Below are 21,819 nucleotides of genomic sequence, written 5' to 3'. Positions count from 1 at the left end.
CTCTAACTCCTGCAACACATTACAGATCATGAAAATAGGTCAGCTTTCACTTTTCATAAAAGCAGTGACTTGCTCTTGACCAAAATGTCACCTCTCCTCAATGTTATTCAGTGAGCTTTGTGCAAGTTTCTGTCCTCAACTCCAGCCACATTGCTCTCAGACCTGCCTGCTAGCTCCCCTCTCTACACCGAGTAGGGAAGAGCCAGTAAGGTCACACATACAATGTAAGTGCCTTGATGAGAAGTGCTGTATAAATATGTACAATGCATTTTCACTCTCTTCCAGAGCTTATACACTATTTTAATGGTGGCCTTATATGGATCTAAATAAATGTATAGATAAGTTGTGCTCACAAAATATATCTCATATTACCCACCAGCTTCAAATGGGTACTGAATCTAAAGAAAACAACTACAGATGCAATATGCTATATAATCACTGGTACTATTTCTCTATAAGGCTTCCTTCTCCCATGTAGTTTTGCAAAAACAAGCTACTTTTTTGGAGACTGAATTCTTAGGATATCTTTTGTTACTGTAAAATAGAGGCAGTGGTAGTCTGGGGATTGGAATTTAAATTTTTACCACATCTCATTTAGATATTAACACTGAACCCTAATGATAATGTCACCAATGTGAAAATTGTTAACTATTTTACTGCTGATAATTTTAGTATAAGCTGCCAGTGAATGTCCTGGTCTGGAACAGAAGCAGCCACCCCTTTCACACCAAATACACCATTTTACAGGGCAATGCTATAAGTGGTGGAGCCCTTACAAAGTTCCATGGCCTGTCCTTAAATTGCATTCTCTGTCCCCGACTAAGAAAGGTCAGGGGCAGGGAGGAAGAAACAAGCTGCCATTGGGCTTCTTTCCAAGACTAGGGATTGGGTTGTGGGGGAAGGTTCCCCATCAGATTTGTGATTAACAGGTAATTCTGGTTTGTCCTCCCTTCTGCTGATCCACCTTGCTGCTTCTTCTCTACTCAGTGCAGAAAGGGGAGCTAGGAGGCAGGTATGAGCGCAACTGGTGAGATTCAGAGCAGGAGCAGCACTGATCCAGGAGCCTGATGGAGGGATGCATGAGAAAAAGAATTTGCTGCTGAAACCACTCCACTGTATCAGTGAGATGAAGCAGAGGTGCTGCCAAACAAACCTGCAGAAGATTACTCTTTTGGGGCCTACTTTGAAGAAAGAGTAGGATTGGGAGGGGACTGGCTAAAAAAAGCCCTGTAAGGGAAATCAGGAATACAAGTCACCCTAGCTCTCCCCCAAATCAGCTTCACTCCTGCTGCAAAAAACAGACCCCGGAACATAGTGCTACATTATTAACAAATCTGATATTACATTACTCACCGCTATTACGTGACAGGACCCACAAGACAGAAGAGTTATATTTATTAAACATACAATTCTCCAGCAAGCTGTCTCAGAGTCATTACTTTATAAAAGAGCACTGTCAAAATACATTTGCCTCAGCCTTAGTCTACCTTTAAAGCTGCATATTACATAGTTGGACATGTGCTGTCTGTTTCAGCGGAGGATTTGTTCTTTCTTGTTCTATCATTTTATGGCTGAAAGTTCACTAAAAGTGAACATTTAGGGCCTGATCCTGTACACACTGAAGCCAATGGCAACATTCCCATTCATTTCAGTGGGAGCATGATCAACAGGCAGAGGCCATTCATCCAGTTTTAAGCCGGACAGTCCTGTTTTTGTCCTTGCCTGGTGGTATTGTGGCGAATGCCATATTGCAGTACTCCATCCCCACTGTTGTGACCTCACGTGTCTGGTGTGTGTGAGGTCATGGCAGTGGGGGCGAGCCCACATCATTCCAGAAGCGTAGCCATGGCCAGTATTCTGGGGATGCATCAATGGCCACTCTAAGGATCAACCCAATTAAACAGACTACTTGTTATCTGTTGTCATAGGTGGAGCTAGAAGCACATTTCTCTTTAGTGTTAGCTTTCATTTGTCAACTTTTCTATTTCTCCATGACAAATACAGATATGCAGTAAAGCACAAGGATAATGCAAGTTTAATTTATACCATTTTCTGTCCATAATGAGCCAAACTCTGTTCTGTCACACGGCAACCCCAGTAAACAAAACAGGGTTTTAAACGTTGCCCAGTGCATCTAACATGATCACAAGCCTTCACCTTTAAAATATTATATCAATAAAAAGTACAACAATAGAATACTTGTATCATCTCCACTAATTCAAAGGTCACTCTGTTTTACTCTAGTTTCACTCCAAGGATAAAACTACATGTCCTAAGGCTTGTGAATGTGAAATAAATAAAATTTCTAATAAGTAGCAACACGTTCTTTACTGTGCCTTTCATGTCCCAGTGTTCTCAATGGTTAGCAATAAAATGTACCAAATCAGCACAGAAGGAAAACCCACGTGTTTGAGACAAGCTGCAAGCTCAAACATGAAGCTAACCCGGGCCTGCAATGTCTATGGTTGAGAAAGAATATGGTTGTTTGGTTCCCTTACCTGGCTAGTGTCTACGGGAACTGGTGTGAAGGCTGCTTGGGATAAAGAGATGGTTGGACCCAATAGGTCTCTTGTACAGTGGTGATCCTGTTTGTATTCTCGGCTATGTTCCACTTTTAGCTTCTCTTTTGGCAGAACAGCTTCAAAGCAAGGCGCATACCCAGGTGGAGGCAGGAATTTGAACTCTCCATGGCGGCCTCCAAGCAGAAAACGTACCCTGTAAATAGCAGTAGCAATTTATGCAATCATAACACCGCCAGTACAAATCCATGGTTAGTCTTTCGCCCTCAATGGCAATCTAAAACCGTCAGTGCTGCAACTTCTTCACCATATTAAATGCTTTCCTTTCAAATGTAACCTGGTAATTACCACTGGAGATTGTGGGGAGGAAGAAGGAACGAAGAAGGAACAGGTGTATAATCAGAAGAGATTTAGCCACCCCACAAGCTAATCTCCACCTTTTATTCAAGAGTTTTAGAGAGAGGGAGGATAATGGAGAAGAAAGTGAGAGAACACGAGCTTGCTAAAGATGCCTAGAAGGCAATAACCTTCCTAGTATCCAAAGTTTGGCCAAAACCCTGGACACAGACAGATTGCCAATCAGAGATAAAACCAGGCCCAGAACCTTTCCCTCTGACGTCCTTGAAGTTAGGGAAATTTGAAAAATTAGACCCAAAAACTCAGTGGAAAATCATTCCATACTCTCTCCAATAGCATATGAAACCTTCAAAACACAACACAGAAAACTCATTTTACTTTCAACATTACAAGTTTTCCACATTTCCATGTTCTGTAGTTTTACAATGATGCCTATCATTTCTGTCACTGCAAGGGTCTGAGTATAGAGATGAGCATAAATTAGTGATACAAAACTGAGAAATTCATCTCGGTGTAGTGTGATTTGGGGAAAAAAAGGGGGGGGGGAATTAATCCCTAGTGTAACTACAATGGCTTCAGTAGAGTTACACCACAGGAGAATGTTGTGTATTCCATTCTGTTCTATTCTGGTTCTTATATGGCCTTCATCCCTGTAGTATCTCAACACCTTCCAGAAGTCCATTGAGCTATTTGACTAATATCACTCACATATGGTTCTTTCTTTCGCCTTCTCCTCAAGGAGAAATTGTGTGGGGAAGTTTTTTTTAAATATAATTTGTTATATGTACATTGTATTATGTGTATATATTAGCAGAAGTAATGTGGAAAAAGTGCACTTTGCATTTGGAATGAAAGGTATGGTCAGCGATGGTTAATTCCTGTAGGAGTTTGTTACACAGTCTTGGAGCATCTACCAGCAAAGCTTTGGGCTTGCATAGATGAGCTTTAGCCTTGCCGTGTGTAGTTCCATTGTGCCTGGGCAACGGGTCTGAGGACGGTACTCTGGATCCCAAAATGTGAAGCAATCTTTTCAGTATCATGAGCCCAAACCATTGAGCACCCTTGAAGAAGAGGACTAAGACCCTGAATCTGAAAAACAGCACTGTGAGCAGAGTACAGGTTTCATGGCTTAGCGGTAGCCTGTGTTGCTGAAGAGACAAGCTACTGCATTCTGTGCTAGTTGATGTTCCTTGGGGGCCCACAGCTGCCTATGCAGGAAGATAGCATTGCTGCAGTACAGCCAGAAAGTGACATGAGCATGTAGAACTGAGGCCAGATTATAGATGCTAGAACATTTTACTGGAGAGACAAGGTAGATGAGGTAATATATTTTTATTGGACCAACTTCAGTTGGAGACACACAAGCTTTCGAGCTTACACAGAGCTCTTTTTCAGGTTCCAGAAGAGCCAGCTTTTAGTTTTAGTTAGAACATTTTACTGGTAGACAATGCTATGAGAGCTTAGCATTAGCAAAAAGTCCCAGAGTGCATCCAATTGGCAGACAGAATTGACCAATTGTGCTTGTGTATCTTCAACTAACAGAGACTACACTGCCACAGGCGCATTATGGAAAGTACAGTATTTTGCATTGCAGAAATCAGAAAAATTCATGTACATAAATTGATGTTTTTCTTTTAGTTTGGCTTAAAGGCTGGCCTGGCAGTGAATGCTAGCAATGTGTGTTGTGTTGGCAGCTAAGAAAGGAGACAGAAAATGTTTTTAAATCCTAAGTGGAGTATATTAGTGAACTACCTGAACATGTTCGCATGCCGACAAATGCCAGGTGCACTATCCCTTCAGGACTCCTTTCATCTCTTACCTCACTCCACCTTTATGGAACAGGCAATGTGCCAAGAAGGCAGATGTCAGAAAGGGAAATGAGGGGGAAGGTAGCAGAGGAATAATTGGACATGTTCACTGAAAACAGGAAAAACTACAATCGATGCTAACTTTATTCCTGCAGAGAAGCTGACGACTGGAAAGAAGAGACCATCTATGTTGAAATTCTCAAACATCCCTTGAACTGGTTGACCATTTATCCGGAATGAGATGCTTGGGGCACTTAGATCCAAACAACAGCTGATGACATCATCCGTTCTTAACAAATGTGGATTGGGAGAATTCACTGTCCGTGCAATACAGCCTATGGAAAAAATGAAATACATTTCGAACAACTTTAGAGAATCACATAGAAAAGGTTTCACTAAAACCTGAAAAATTTACTTAAAAAAATAATAATGAGGTAAAACTGCTCAAGGAGATGATGTTACATTTCACTCTGGAAGTGCAACAGCAACATTAGATGAAAATGAGATTACTGGATCCTGGGAGAGGAACAGAGTACAAGAGAACTCTTGAGATAGAAAATGTCTATTGTTTTCTCTCAAAAAACAAAACCATTCTCCCCAACTCCATTCATTTTATATTTAAGTAATTTCTGGCTCCTAAAGTATTCTCTTGCCTATAGTACCTCCTGCCCATTCCAGAGTTCCCTTACTGCTGCATCTCTGAGATATTTCATTATGATTCCTTTGAAACTGAGCTCGCCAGGTCTCAGAGCTCAGGCTCCAAACCAAGCCCAAACATCTACACAGCTGTTTTTAGCCCCGTAGCACAAGCTTGAGTCAACTGATCCAGGCTCCAAGACTCACTGCCATGGTGAGGGGTTTTTTTTGGCACTATGTAGACATACCCTTAGAGTTCAATTAATGCTCAAGTGCATATCCTATCAATTCAATCACTTAAAAACATCAGTTAGGGCAACTAACATCCAGACCAAACTCAATTTACATGCCTTACCAGATCAGAATATCCAAATGCTCTCACACACTCCTCGATGCCACAAAAATCCCTTTCACTTCCAACATACAATGACCTATAAGGCCCTTATCCAATTCTTCACAATCACACAGCTTTAATTTCAACCTCAGCTAAATAGAGAATTAAAAACTTGTAGCTCTGCGGAGGAGAAGGCATCTTCTCCATCTAGCAAGACTTCTTTAGTTCACCAGTCTAAGTCATTGGGACAAGAACTCCCACTGGCAAACTTATTCAGTTTGCAGGAGACTCAGAGGGAAGACATGCCTGGGATAGAGGTTAAAAAACAAAACAAAAAAAACCCTCAGCTCACGGGATGCATATGAGACACAGATGAGGAAGAAAGGGAGACAGTGTGAGAGAACAGAAATACCCCTGTACCTCGATATAACGCTGTCCTCGGGAGCCAAAAAATCTTATCACGTTATAGGTGAAACCACGTTATATTGAACTTGCTTTGATCCGACGGAGTGCACAGCCCTGCCCCCTCGGAGCACTGCTTTACCGCGTTATATCCAAATTTGTGTTATATCGGGTCGCGTTATATCGGGGTGGAGGTGTATATGGATACTGTGCTATGCATAGGCTTTCTTGGCATAAGTTTATGACAAATATGGAGAACATCTTTTTCTCTGTGATAACTTGATATCACCACAATGGCCTCAGTCAGCAATAGAATAATTTTGCAGAAGAAAAAACAAAACTCAGTAATTCCAATTGTATATCCAGTGCTTCTCCTACTGTTAGCACACAATATTTCTCTCCTGTAAGGGTAAAAACTATGATTTCAGATTAATTAAATCCTGGGCCAGTGACACTTTTACGTTGGATTTCCAAACTAACCACACAGTCAAATGAAACATGCAGTCAATCTAAATTTCTGCAACTAAAATATTTATATCACTGCTAAATATTCTCTCTTTCTTCCATCTTCTCTACTTGGTAAATATCATATTATTGTATTCTATTAAGATAATACATTCACACACTTCACATGCATACATACTTAATATCCAATGTCTAAATTTCTCAGAACATATCCTGTAATGGCATCTACAGGAGCGGTTTACACATTTACACTGAGATTTTTCAAAGCTGCTTAAGGATTGTGTCCATATCACCTGGGTGGCTTTGAAAACCCCACCATCAATGTATTCCCATTTATGTGAACGGAAACACAGAGAAGTACTTTTAAAATGTATGATACAAAAGTTTTCTTACTACATATTCAAACAAACTCAATATGCACCACATACAGAGAACGGATAGGACAGTATGCTTACATGAGTCCCCATTGTCTGGCTTTAAGAATTTCTAAACTTTTGAACTAAAATCAGTAGCTCAAAGAAACCCCCCAAAAATCTATATGACCTAAATCTCTCACGTTGGTCTTATAATATCACAGAGGGATTAGAAATCCAGTCTACCACTGCGAGAATGCTTGTCAGACTTCATTTTCTGTACCTTTGAAGTTTTAAAGCAAAGCTTTGGAGTGCACTGTTAAAAAAAAAAAAAAGCCTTAGGTGGAACCAAATTATGATTCCATCTATAAATCGCATTGTTTCAAATAAAACTGTCTTTTAGATGAGAGTAGTCAACTTAAAAAAAACCAGGATGGGACTTTGACTCTGCATTTTACCCCAAATGGAATCCCCTCCCAGCATTCATCTACATACATGATTTATTTTGTTGCTGCTGGATACCACAGACTTACTGGAAATGGCTGTTCCACATCCCTTTATCGAGAAATTAAAAATGCTTTACCTGACCACAGATGAAGACCATCAAATCCATAAGAGTACAGGTCATCGCCAACACCATTTCCACCCCATTCTTCACCTCCCCCAGGGTAGGGTGAATAGCCCTCTGTTGAAGCCCAGCCCACTCGAAGATGAGTTGCTTCTGCTGTCACAAAGGGCTCCACGTAGTCCACCATAAGCTCATAGTACCATTTTCTGTATTGGGCGGAGCCGTCACTGATCCCAAGGAAGATATTGGGTCTCATGCTTAAAACAAAGGGGGAAAATGGCTAGCCATAAAAACAGATCAGAAGAACATGTTACAGTAGTTAGACTTCTTTTTCTCAGTTTGTGTTTACCACTTATTGAATGTATGTCTTGTTTCATTAAAAGTGAAGAACAAAATTAAAGTTCTTCAAATTTCTGGTGGAAAAGCTTCCCATATGGTTCAATCAAAACTGTAATTTTCAGCAATTAAACCAGCACTACTAATCAAATACCTGTAATAATACTTTGCACTTTTAAGTACAGCAGAATCTTGGGAATAGTGGTTGTTTGTAACTCTGAACAAAACATTATGGTTGTTCTTTCAAGTTTAAAACTGAACACTGAGTTAATATAGTTTTGAAAAACTTTAGTATGCAGAAGAAAAATGCTGCTTTTAACATCTTAATTAAAATGAACCAAGCACAAAAACACTTCCTGTTCCCTTTATTTTTTTTAGTAGTTTTCATTTGTTTCTGCTGCTGCCTGATTGCATACTTCCGGGTCCAACTGAGGTGCGTGGTTGGCCAGTCAGTTCGTAACTCTGGTGTTTGTAACTCTAAGGTACAACTTTTCTAATTCACATTGCACATCCCCAAATTTGCACACACAATAATGACAGCCTCTTTCCCTCCCACCCCCATCAGAAAAAAGTATATTGAGTAGATACTGTAGAGTGGTCTCATACTGCAGTACTAGGACTTTATTACACTTATAAAATGTACTACAGAACACTTTACTGTGAAATGTTATAACTAAAACTACAATAAATTTGTAAAATAAATGTTCACTTATTCACCAATTTGCAAAATCGAATAATTCACAATGATATACCAGCCATTCATGCAAATTAGCAATATAAATTGCTAAAATGAGGTACAGAAGTTCATTCATAGATTTTAAGGCCAGAAGGGACCATTGTGATCATCGAGTCTGACCTCCTGTGTAACACGGGCCATAGAACTTCACCCAATAATTTCACATCAAGTCCATAAATTTTATTTGCGCTAGAGCCTGTGATGGTGGGTTTTTTTTAAGGAAGGCATCCAATCTTGATTTTAAAAGACTTTTTTAAAAAGTCTGCGATCACATTGTTATCATTCACATTTTTATATTTACATTTTTCCTCCCACTCAATGATTAAGTGACTTGCTGGTATAGGACCCTTCACTTGAAAGGCCAAATTCTCTCCTGCACAAGCATATGCTCAGTGCAGGAATGGGGGTGTATCAGGAAGCCCTTTAGCGCTCCCTGATTCTCAAGCTACTGCAACACTGCCCCAGAATTAAGTTTAGGGTTGCTTTTACTTATGACAGCTGGCTATTGTCCCTATTCTGATTCTTATGGATATAATTTATCAAAGCCAGGGCCGGTGCAAAGAAGTTTCGCGCCCTAGGCGAAACTTCCACCTTGCACCCCCACCCCTCAGCACCGCGGCAGCTCCTCCCCCCCGCCCTGAGGCACCCCCGCGGCAGCTCCCCACCCCCCCGACCCAGGGAGCCGAGCGACAGCTCCCCACCCCAGCTCACCTCTGCTCTGCCTCCTCCCCGAGCACGCCGCCCCTGCTCTAATTCTCCTCCCCTCTCAGGCTTGCGGCGCCAAACAGCTGATTGGCGCTGCAAGCCTGGGAAGCGGGAGAAGTAGAGCAGTGACCGCACGTTCAGGGAGGGGGCGTAGGAACGCTGTAAAAAAAAATTGGGGGCACTGCTTTTTGGCGCCCCCAAATCTTGGCGCCCTAGGCAACCGCCTAGTTTGCCTTAATGGTAGCACCGGCCCTGATCAAAGCCATAATATGCCAGTTAATGCATTGTCTTTACAAAAATTCACAGAGGTGATTCCTGTGGTGTGGTTAAATAGATTTTTCTCTTAATGATTGCAGATATCGTCTTAGCACAAGAACTCAAATTCCTTTTGCTTTGCTAATCTATATTTAAGTAAATATTTTTCTTTTACCTGCTCACATGGTTCACAAGGCGTGTCTGTAGGAGGAGATCTCTTCCTGGTAGGAGGTTGTCACAGATTAGATGTTGATTAGACCGCACAGCTACTCCATGGCATACACAGAGAGAGCACAAGACATCTAAAACCTATAAAAGAAATCAAGTTATTTTCACTGTAATTTTCTTTTCATATTAGAACATTAATAACCAGCATGGACTACTGAAAGGAACTGTATTGATACCCCATCCCTTTGAATGAGATACACATTTCACACATTAAACCATTTGGAATTTCACTTTTACAGATAACATGCTTTTCTTATTCACTGCAGTTCATCTATTCATAGAAGTAGCTTGCGCACCTTATGGTTTCTTCCATGTTTGTCCAAAAGACAGATAATCGATTTAATATGTCCTTCCTTAATAATGTTTAGAGCTTCTGGACTTTCCACCAACACACAGTGCAAAACCTCCAGAATTCCTGAGTAAGTAAAAAAATAGTAATCATGTATTGATTATATAATATCACTAGCTGAAAGCCTGCACTATTGCCCCGGTGAAATCTAGAGAGTCATGTGATGCGGAAGTGACTGCTGGATAAAAATATTAGGCAACAAGCATACGAATGCAAAACATGTAAAAATTGCAATTTGATAATGTGCATGTGACAACTTCGGTTCACTTCACCTAATTCAAACATACCAACCTCCCTTCCAGTTGTTTGGACCCGAAGCACCATTTCCCTGACTCCCCCACTCTCCAGCTGCTCTGCCTCTGCCTCTCCTCTGCCCAGGTCCAAGTAGCACCACTTCCCAAATTCCCCTCCCCTGCCCACATCGTAGTGCCCCGGACCCTCTCTCTCCTATAGGGTATTGCATGAAGGCAGGACTCAGTGACAGGACAGGTCAGTATCCTCAGCCACAGAGCTCTAGCACAGAGTTCTGCCAACATGGCCCCTCCTGAAGACTGTAGGAACAGAGAAGCTTCTTGAGTCATCACTAAAATCCCGTGACTTGTGATCAGTTTGTGAGAGCTGGCAACACCGCAACACTGCCTTCCCCTGGCTGTGTGGAGGGGACCCTCCCTTACCCACCACTACCCCCAGACTGGGGGAGCTGCTGTTCTACCCCCTTCATCATCCATCCCCACCACTATCTTCTATGCCCTCTCCTGCCCCCAATAACACAGCACCCCATTCCTCTGCAACATCATCAGCCTCCTGGTCCTCCCCAGCACCCCACTCCCCCTCATTATCCCCATTCACCTTTCACAGAGTCTCTACTGTGCCTCACTTTCCCTGTGTAGTACATCAGTGATAGTGTGGCAGCCATTGTGTGGGGGGGATGGCTTCAGTCGCATTGAAAACAGTGGGAGGACGCACCCAACCTCATTAAGGGCAGCCTCATTTCCACATGTGGATAGACTGTAGGGAAACAGTGGGCACTTGCTGGCTTCAGGCCCATTGACCATAACAGGAGATGGGTAATCCACTGTCTGTCCAGTCACCCTCATACAACCAATAAAATTGCTGCATGCACATTAGCTGTTAAGGTGATAATTGGTTGATCTATCTCCAATATCACAAAGGTCTAGAACTCTCGGCATGGCACAGATACATACTTTATACCTGTGTGGTGTACAGCTATGGTAATTCGTAAAGTCAAAGTGACTGAGAAATTAAAAAATTGGGCAGTAACAGACTGAAAGCCAACGATGATTCAACCAGTTGATATTCTGAACGAAAAGAGCTCTCAACCATGCTTGTAGCAGCTTCCATCACTTCACCCTGACTTAGACAGTTTAGGCTTCAGAGTGACACAGAGAGTGACATCCCAGTAATCATATTATATAGATTACTATACATGGGCTTCACTGCACATTGCGTTTGCCCAGCAATAGACAAAGTTTTAAAATTGCTGCCTATACAGTGAACAAATAAAATAAAAGAATATCATGTTGATATTGTTACTGGCAGGCTTAGCAGAACAAGTGGATTTAGGGGAAAGGTTAACAGAACAGTAGTATCTTGCAATTCACTTTGATCTCTGCAGATAAATTTGATAATTATTGTTCACAAGCTAAAATATGAGAAATATCCTGGCCCCACTGAAGTCAATGACAAAACTCCCACCAACTTCAAAAGGGCCAAGATTTCACCCTACGTACGTACTACATACACACACACACACACAGTCTCTGTGTGTGTTTATAATTCCCCCCAGGATAATATTGTCTGAAATATGTAAAAAAAAAAAAAATTCAGTCACACCAACAATGCGCTAAAACTGGAACTTTGAATTCTGCCCAATGCTGGAGGAGGGGCAGAGGTGAGATTCCTAACACAGTGACCCAGTGTATGTCACCGTTTTGGAGGGAACAGTCTCGCAGCTGGAGCAAGACATCCTGAAGCACGTCATACTCTTTGTGTATATCACAGCTAAGCAGGGACTGAAAGTTGCTGTTGTTTAAGGAGCAAACAAATAGAAACAGCATGAAATTGAGTCACACAAAGAACTAAGAACCACTAAATCACTTGTAGCCTCCCAATTAAATGTAATTATCATCCCAATAAAGCAGCAGTCATTGCCATTAAGAATCATTAGACTTAAATCTGTTCCCTACTATGGTGCAGTAAGACAGGATCCCATGTGTACTGGGTCCAGGCACCATTGCTTCAGGGGGCCTCCAAATTTGGCAGCCACAAGCATCACGCATGCAGTTAATTGCTACTAACCGCTGCTGTTGCTGCCATCAGAAGAAACAAGTCACAGCACTGAAAAGGAGGGCTGAGAAGCAGTTTTGAGCTAGCAGTTACACAAGGTCCAGTGTTAGCCCTGTCATGTCATGTCTCTTGTGACCTTCTGCCTCTCCCCCACCTCTTGTCTCCAAGATCACATCCTGACTCTCCGAGTGAGATACATGCCCCATGCCATGCTCTTTTCCTGTAAGAGGGCAATGGTAACACCACAGCATCTATTCCCTCTCTTCTATGGAAGGAAGCCTCAGCCAGTACTTCTCTGCAACTCCCAGCTGCATTAGAGATGTCAGAGCTTTCCTGTTAGTACATGGAGTGAAGGGAGGAATAAACCATCAACTACTACCTCAGGGGGGAGGGATAGCTCAGTGGTTTGAGCGTTGGCCTGCTAAACCCAGGGTTGTGAGTTCAATCCTTGAGGGGGCTACTTGGGGATCTGGGGCAAAATCAGTACTTGGTCCTGCTAGTGAAGGCAGGGGGCTGGACTCAATGACCTTTCAAGGTCCCTTCTGGTTCTAGGAGATGGGATATCTCCATTAATTAACCCAGAGCATCCATCACACTGAGCATCGAAGAGGACAGAAATCCCCCATCTTCTTGCAGAAACGAATGGAAGACATATTTGCTGACCTCCCAGAAACTAGTAATGAAGGATATTCTCATTCACTAGTATGTCAGGAGGAAGGGGAAATGCCTGCCACCACTCCTCCCTGTAGCTAAAAGGGCAGAGATACACTCTCACTCTTCTCAGCAGCTAGGATGAAGAAAAGCAAAAATAATATCACTCCCATCAATCAGAACTCCTAATGCCACATAGGTTGGGGTCCTCAGTGCACATGATGGACAGTGTGTACTGAATGAGTTAGAGGACACTTACTAAAGAATAAGGATAAAAATAAATACTGTTCATCTGACACATTCATTACACTTCATCTGTCATGCACACTGAGGGCCTGAAACAAATCCCACGCAAGTCAATGAGATTTTTAACACTGACTGCACTGGGCCTAGGATGAGGCCATGACTAAAGAAGAATTATAGCATGTGACCATGACATTGAAGACTACAGCATGAGGGAGCAACTGAACAACTGTCCTCAGCATATAAAATCTAGAACAAGTTTCTGTCAAAACTCGGCAAGCTAGCTAGCGTTTGCCAGAGGAGTGTAGAAAACATGCTTCTGTGACTTTATGAACATGTTTTTATTATTGAGTTCCAATTTACTCAAAATAAAAACACAATCTGGACACACAAAAGAAGTATTCTTCAAGTGACAAAAGGTTTACTCTGATTTATTGATGTGAATTTTGTTGCTGCTGTGAGGAACAGAACACCCAGATGAGAGAAAAGAAGCAGTCTAAAGCAAGGCTATTACACCAACCCTCCAGTAAGGATGGAGAGAGCAAAACAAATTGAATACAACATGCTGACATCTTTTAATGAGAAAAATAAATGCTTTGGTGGACAATTCAAGAAACAACAGAACATAGTCTGGCATGCAATAAGCTGTTTGTGGGGACTCTAGGAATTTAAAAATACTCTAAACTATCTAACAAAACAAAAAATAAATATCTAAAGAAAACAAATCATTATAGAATCTATGGAATGCCACATTATGCAAAGTAATTAGTGTTTCTGAAAATAAAACAAAAAGAAGAAAAATTTAAATACAGCAGGCATGGAAAGAATTAATAATTAGTATATTTCAAGTGGCCTTAAAATGAACCCACTTGCATTAACTAACCAAATTCTTCATGTATGAAACAAATATGGAATAATAGTATAAGCATAATTCAGAAATCCATTATGATAAAGAAATCTATGTTCTCTATAAAAATACCATAAAGTTCCCTTCTAGAGGAGTTGCAGATAACTTCTCTAGAATGTTTGTACGGTCAAAGCTAAATAACTTAATGCTATTAATAGCTTTACTGTAGGAATAAGCCACAATAGGCATGTATTGGTAGACTATTGATACATACTTCTTTGTGACATATAAAACGGAACGCCGAAAACCTCCGAGAAATCTATCAGTATCTAACTCTTGGTTTGGTTTATTGCTTTTAGATAATGCTACAGTTTTAATTTTAAAATAAAAGAAACATTTTACATTAGTTTTATTTGGGGACGATGTCTAGGTAGTGCAATGTATCATCCTACTATGAAAAATAAATGCTAGTAGAAAGATAAAACAATTGCAAAGAAATTATTATGGATACCTTTTATTCCATTTTTTTTTAATAAAAAGTTTTTTTTGGCCTCTACAGGCTCCCAGCTCCACCCACTTATCCTCAATGAGCAAGGGCTGCTCTGTCTGTAGCAATCTATGGCACAACAACCAATTTCAACACATTTGATACTGAAAGCCCAGATTAGTTTTATTCCACAATAAAATGTGAGCTAATAATTGTCACTGGGATTTTCACGGACTTCAGTGAGAACTGGATCAAGACCATAGTACTGTTGAACAGACAGCCAAGCTCATTGAATAGAGGAGGGTAAATCTTAGGGCCAAGGGCAACCACTCCTCTTAGAATGGAGTGCTAGTCAGTGCACTATTAAGCCTGGAAATTTCAATGCACATAAGTCAGTACATTCCAACACAGTATTAATTCCAACACATCTCACTGCCTCACTATAACGTACATTTAACAGCATGAACAGTAAGCCAACAGTACTTCACACGTCATGAGATCCAGTATTACAGGGTTACTGTGACAACCATAACATTTGAATTCCCAGGCTTGTGTGATAGAACAACACTAAGATTATGGATTCAATCATAATATTTAGAGTTTATTTTCCAAGATTTTGGTTTGTTTTTAATACAGTAAAAAAAGCCTATGTTGAAGAAGTAAATGATGTGGAATGAGCAAGTATTATCTCCTACACTCCATTTCCAAACCAACCAGCCACCTCTCTATCTATCACACGTTATCACTGCAGCAACTGAGCCTTGGGTATCAAACACAGAGAAAACCCTACAGATGCAGATGCTCTCCTGGCAGTCATATCCTGCCACGGACAAGTGCCCTGCATTCTTGGACAACACCTCTGAATGTGCAACTTGATCACACATTGATTGAAATATGCCTATTTGTTTATGGTAAACCAACTGGCCTGTCCCTCTCTCCTTGGAGCTGCCTAACAGTGATCTAGTCAGGTAAAATGTGTTTACTGCTATGAGTTCCTCTAACAGAAACAATGGAAACACACAAAACATCACACCAACAACTCTATCTAACACAAATTTGAAACCAAGGATGTTTCTTCTTTTACATGAGCTCTTCATCCACACAAGCAACAGTGGGATGTGGAGGGTTTTAATTATAAATGCTGGCAGGAGATTCTATCTTAATGAGTCAACATGAAGTGGAAAAAGAAGCCTGAAGACTAGCAGATAATTTCAGTCAGATGCAGTGATCCCTAGTGTATGAAATTTGAGACACCTAGAATAAAAATAATTGTTGTTCATGTGTGTCTTCAAAAATGATTTCTCCCTTATTTACTCAAAAACTCATCTCTGCTGTTTCCTGGAGACCATCATTTAGAAGATTAACAGATTTTCAGTCATTTTCAGTTTGCACTTTACACGTTTAGCCTGTATGCTACTGTTCCTTTAAATTTTTTAAAGGATTGGTTAATATCAGCTGGAGTTTATTCTAGAGTGAGACTCTACACTTGTTTTAATTTATGCACTGAAGAGACAGAATATTTGCATTTTCCACTCTGTTTCTTCTGTGATGTTTCAGTGCTAAATAGGTCCAATCCCAAACACCTTCTTACTCACACGAATTCTCATCTTTTAATTTTGCTTCAGTAAAGAACTCCAGATCAGGACAAAAATAAGGAATGGTTTCCCGGTACTGGTTTCTGTTTTCTTCAGTCCTGTTTTAATGTTTACCTAGTTTGTATCCTAGATTATTTTTTTACATATATGTTTGACTTTCATAATCAGTTTCCCATTTTACAGCATTCAAGAATCTGAAAAAGTTTTAGAAACATTAATGTAATAAGCTGCACAACACTCCCAAATGGCAGGTAAATAAGTATTATCATGGGGAAACTGAGGCACAGAACAGTGACATGACCTCCCCATCATACAAATCAAATCACTGGCAGAGTGAGTAAAGGCACTAGGAACTGCTGTCTCTCAGTCTTGCACTCTAACCACCAGTCTACAGAAACACCCTATTCTAGGGCTAATTGCCATTCAATGGAATTTTGCTAGAAGCATTATTTTGGATACAACAGGATTGTTTTTAGTATATAATGTTTCCATTTAAGACAATATTCAGACTAAAGATGGGACAGAATATGGAGGCTAGCTTATTAAGCAGTGTATGTCATCATAAGAACATGACACCAGAGCTCAATGATCTGCATTCCACAGATGGAATTTAAGGTTTTGTTTTGTTTTTTAATATCTATAAAGCTCTACAATACTGTGGGCAGTCTCTCTCACCATATTAGACTCACATGTATGTAGCCTAGAGATGTCTAAGTCTCCTCAATATAAAGGGGTGGGGAGATATGCCGGCAGGAGCACTCAACTGTGGAATCTACCAGTCTTTGGGACCAGGACCTTATTTTCAAAGAATTAAGAACTTAAAATGAATTGTTTTTATTTTCACACTGGTATGAATAACCATTGCACTGTTGTCACTGCATGATGGAAATAGGGTGACCAGATGTCCCGATTTTATAGGGACAGTCCCGATTTTTGGGTCTTTTTCTTATATAGGCTCCTATTACCCCCCCACCCCCGTCCACATTTTTCACATTTGCTGTCTGGTCACCCTAGATGGAAAACCCAATGGAGGCTGTTATATGAGAGTTTTAAATATATATTACATTTGTAAGTATTCAATCTTTTCTTACAGATTTGTTTCCTTGAACATTGATTCGCTCTCACTGGAAGCAGGGTAGCATGCTAGTTCACTTCAATTAAGGGAGAAAATCCAAATAATTGATCAACATGCGTCCAATGTGTAAAGTCAACCTAACAGACATGGACATGGATAGTATTGAAAGCCAGGAGTTGTCCTCCCTCCCCTCCACAAGTGGTCAAGCAAAAAATAGTAATAAAAAAAACAAAACACCCAAGCGGCACAGAAGTATGGTGCCAACTGGAAGTAGGCACTCAGTGTGCATGTACTGCTCACCCGCCCCTAGAAACAGCCCTGCATGGAGCGTTCCACAGAAAATAAAACAATCCCTTAGCTAAAGGGTTAGGGGTCTGTACTGAGGATTGAAACTGCCTCAATTCAAACCCTGCTGCCAACCCATAAGGGGGGACAGTCCTTATGGTTGAACATGCTGGTGTGACGTTGGTAGGCCAGGTACCTGCTCTTGCCAAGGCTGTAGGCATCAGCTGAGCACATGACAAATTCATAGCTGGAAGCCAGACCATCTCACCTGTATGCATAGGCGCCGACTCCGTGGGTGCTCCGGAGCTGGACCACCCCAGGAAAAAAATTGGTGGGTGCTGAGCACCCACTGGCAGCTCCCCGTGGCCCCACCCTGCCCCCATGCTCCAGCTCATCTCTGCTTCCGCCTGCTCCGCGAGCGCTCCACTGCATTCTGCTTCTCCCCCCTCCCTCCCAGCGCTTGTGCTGCGAAACAGCTGATTCACGGGGCAGGAAGAGAGAGGGGAGGAGGGGGAACGTGGTGGGGGAAGAGGTGGGGCCGGGGCAGCGATTTGGGGAAGGGATCCAATGGGGAAGGGAGGGGGCAGAGTTAGGGCGGGGACTTTGGGGATGGGGTTGGAATGGGGCGGGGCCAAGGGCGGGGCTGGGGTGGCATCGGGGTGGGGCCAGCGCCGGAGAAAGTTGACGCCTATGCATGTATGTTCATGTAGTTCAAGATAGGTGCTGAACTTGTAAGAATATGTTCAGTGTTTCGACTCCATAAGGTGCTTGTAAGATGCTGCATGCATTAATATCTATATCCAGTGCTATAAAGTATTTCTTTATCATTGTAAAAATGCCTGCTCTGAACTTGTGAACAGAGCCAGAAAAAGTGGTTCCCCTCCCCATCCAGAAGAACTATCAAAACTAAATGGGCCATTGTGGAACATCGCCACTCAAAGGCTGGAATAATGGCCCTCTTACACCCTCTTACACCCATGAAGGTGCTATGTGCAAGAAAGCACGTCCAGCAGTTTTTGTTCTGGAAGAGGGAAATAAAGATAGCTAATGTGAAGATTTTTCATCTCTTTGCTGTTTGAACTCTTACAGGGGGTGGAGCTAAGAAACAAAAAGCAAAGACTCATGGGGTCAACATGGGCTATCCCTAAAAAGACATTCAATACTGACAGATTATTACATCTCTGTCATCTTTTGGAACCATAGACTGAACTCATTTGTGTATAAATGTTGCCCGCTTTAAACTGAAAATAACTTATTTCTTTTTCCTAGTTAATAAATCCTTAATTAGTTTACTATAGGATTGGCTACCAGCATTGTCCTTGGTGTGAGATCAAAGGTACAAACTGATCCAGGGTAAGTGACTGGTCTCTTGGGACTGGGAGTGACCTGAATATTTTGTGATTTTGGCTGTAAGTGACCATTTATCACTAAGTCCAGCTTGCCTGGGTCGCAAGATAGACTGGAGTGTCCAAGGGGACAGTCTGTGACTCCATGATAGGACTGTTACAGCGATCAGGAGTTCACATTTGTTACAGGGTTGGTGAAATCTAATTACAGAATACACAACCAGTTTGGGGTGTGTGCTGTGATTTTGACCGTCTTCCCTGAGGTTGGCACTCATGATCATGAACCACTTCAGACAGCATGACAGTTGGAATTTCTGTTTTTCCACTTTTCCATAAGTTTTAGAAGTATGATCAGGAGACTAAAAATTGGGTTTTCCATGCTGGCTATACCCTATATGTACAGAGCACATCCTTTATAAAAAGGTTTTTTTTTTATGTTTTTCTGGGGCTTTTTGGTGGGTTAACTATTTTGTATGCACAATAAGGTCATTTCAGATATAAGATGCCGTGTTTCATTTTAGCTGGTCACTTTCCTTAGCAGAAGGCTGTGAAATCATAAAGCATGCATCATATAGCACTATAGGACAGAGGTTCTTAAATGGGGTGGTACAGAATATATTTGGGAATGGGGGACAAACTTTAGGAAAAAAAATCATACTATGCACATTCTGAGTTAGGTGGCCACAGAGTGGCGGCTGCTGGCCGTGCGCCCCACTCTGAAGGCAGCACCACAACTAGCAGCAGCGGAGAAGTAAGGGTGGCATGGTATGGTATTACCACTCTGACTTCTTCGCTGCTGCTGGCAGCAGCACTGCCTTCAGAGCTGGGCACCCAGCCAGCAGCTGCCACTCTCCCCTCTGCCTTCAGAGGTGGACAGCCGGAGAGCGGTGGCTGCTCAGGCAGCGGTGGCTGCCGGGGGAGCAGGCGAGGGCGTAAACCACCACAGACATAAAGAAGGTGGACGCGATGAAATAAGCTTGAGAACCACTGCTGTAGGACACACAGATCCATGCACTCCACATCTCACACAAAGTCTGTTATTTAAAGATAAATATTTGTCTGAAAGTGAAATTAACTTCTTTTCAGTTTTAAAGATATCGATTACTTGTATTCCAACCAAATTTTGTCTCATATCTACTTGGCTCCGCAAACTACATCCAGTAAACATCCAGTAAGCCCGAGGGAATATAAATTACATATGGGAGTTTTAAAATGACTTTTATATCATTTTTTGAGAAGAAAGAATCTAAATGGTTTATCTTTAATTTGATTTTCAGCTCAAAACCCAAAGGCCAATTAGGATTCTAAGTGAGAGATTTGAGAATGGCCTACTTCACATAGATATCTTAAATCTGGGGATAGCTAACATTAAGGTTTCCTAGCTTTCTAAATCATGATGGTACCAGCTTGTGATTTATAGATATTTACAAATCATTGCTAATTAGAATAAGAATAAAATAATTTAAAATATTTTATATATTGACAGATTTTCAAAAAGTTACTGTTTCTTATTATGAGCGATAGGATCAAATTCTGTTAATCTTATTCACATGAATACGTTTATTGTCTACCATGCAAATAAGGAAGCACAATTTTGCTCAAAGTGTAAGTCATTCTTAATAAGGAGACTGAAATGTAGAACTAAACAAAGCCAGGGTGATCTTGGCTCTGCAAAATCTCAACAGATACTCTTTTTTCCCCCAATCAAAACCAAAACAAGAGGTGATCTAAAACTGGATCCTCATTCTATTTAAACTCTAAAGTTTAGACAAATTATTCTGGTTCCAGACTCTCTTTTCTGAGAATGTTTTGCCAAGTAAGGTGTTGTGGTGTTTTAAGTGTTACTGTTATTATAACCAAACCGTCTGACATGAGAGGATAGACAATTCTATTTTAGAAAACTTGCCTGATTTCCAGGCAGAAATGATCACACTCCCCTGACATATTTTCTAAGTGGTTTACTTGAAGAACAAAGAGACCACGCTCGATTATAATTGACCTCAAATAGCTTCTTCCTTCTGAAATCTCCTTTATAATGCAGTTGGGATTTAGAGAGGAGTGCTGAAAACAGCCTAAGCTTCAATTTGGTGAGTGAGAATACATCAGGGAATCACTGGAAATGTACTTATTATGGTCCCAAATGGCTTCATGCTATCATTTCATGCAGTGCTGCTTATAATGGGAATATTAACAGATTACCATCTATGGTCTTAGAAATGGCATTTTGTATCCTAACTACTCTCCATTGAAAGGTATCACTGAAGAAATGGATGTTCTGCTTAGAACCATACACATCTTCAAGTCCTGTGTTCTTCTTCACACAGCGCACAGTCAACTTGTGGAACTCCTTGCCTGAGGAGGTTGTGAAGGCTAGGACTATAACAGCGTTTAAAAGAGAACTGGATAAATTCATGGAGGTTAAGTCCGTTAATGGATATTAGTCAGGATGGGTAAAGCAGGGTGTCCCCAGCCTCTGTTTGTCAGAGGGTGGAGATGGGTGGCAGGAGAGAGATCACTTGATCATTGCCTGTTGGGTTCACTCCCTCTGGGGCACGTGGCATTGGCCACTGTCGGTAGATAGGATACTAGGCTAGATGGACCTTTGGTCTGACCCAGTACGGCCATTCTTATGTTTTTATTTTCACTGGAAGAAATTCAAGAAAACATTCACTCCGGGGACATAATTTAGAAAATTTCCATAGTGAAGTTGAATTAAATTTCAATCTGGCCAAGAGAAATTGCTATTTTTCCTTTACATATGGCACTTTAGAAAAATAAATTGATTATTTTAGTGGAATACCTCATGTAATTATACTTTGGTTAAAAGATGTAATTTCAAGAATCATTTATTCAAGAATCATACATGCGGTATGTATACTTTCTGGCACCAATCCAACAAACAAAGTTTAAAGTTAAGCACACAAGTCCTCTT

The 21,819-nt window shown here is 41.2% G+C and overlaps 1 protein-coding gene across 22 annotated transcripts in view; it reads right to left on the bottom strand.

The window, feature by feature from the left end:
• Positions 1 to 21,819, bottom strand: part of RYR2 (ryanodine receptor 2) — a 722,683-nt gene that overhangs the window by 313,650 nt on the left and 387,214 nt on the right. For all 22 annotated transcript variants that reach the window (XR_010599784.1, XM_065589065.1, XM_065589068.1 and 19 more), the window contains 5 exons: positions 9,999 to 10,117; positions 9,650 to 9,783; positions 7,458 to 7,699; positions 4,827 to 5,019; positions 2,499 to 2,715 (listed from right to left, as the gene is read on the bottom strand). Coding sequence is in view for 21 of the 22 variants with exons in the window: in XM_065589065.1 (XP_065445137.1) it covers positions 2,499 to 2,715; positions 4,827 to 5,019; positions 7,458 to 7,699; positions 9,650 to 9,783; positions 9,999 to 10,117 (905 nt within the window). In the remaining variant the exon portion in view is untranslated. The remainder of the gene's footprint in view (positions 1 to 2,498; positions 2,716 to 4,826; positions 5,020 to 7,457; positions 7,700 to 9,649; positions 9,784 to 9,998; positions 10,118 to 21,819) is intronic.

The sequence above is a fragment of the Chrysemys picta genome, chromosome 3 (assembly GCF_011386835.1).
Source record: "Chrysemys picta bellii isolate R12L10 chromosome 3, ASM1138683v2, whole genome shotgun sequence".
Classification (NCBI taxonomy): Eukaryota; Metazoa; Chordata; order Testudines; family Emydidae; genus Chrysemys; species Chrysemys picta.
Note: the sequence above shows the minus strand (reverse complement) of the source record. Positions and strands in the feature narration are given on the sequence as shown.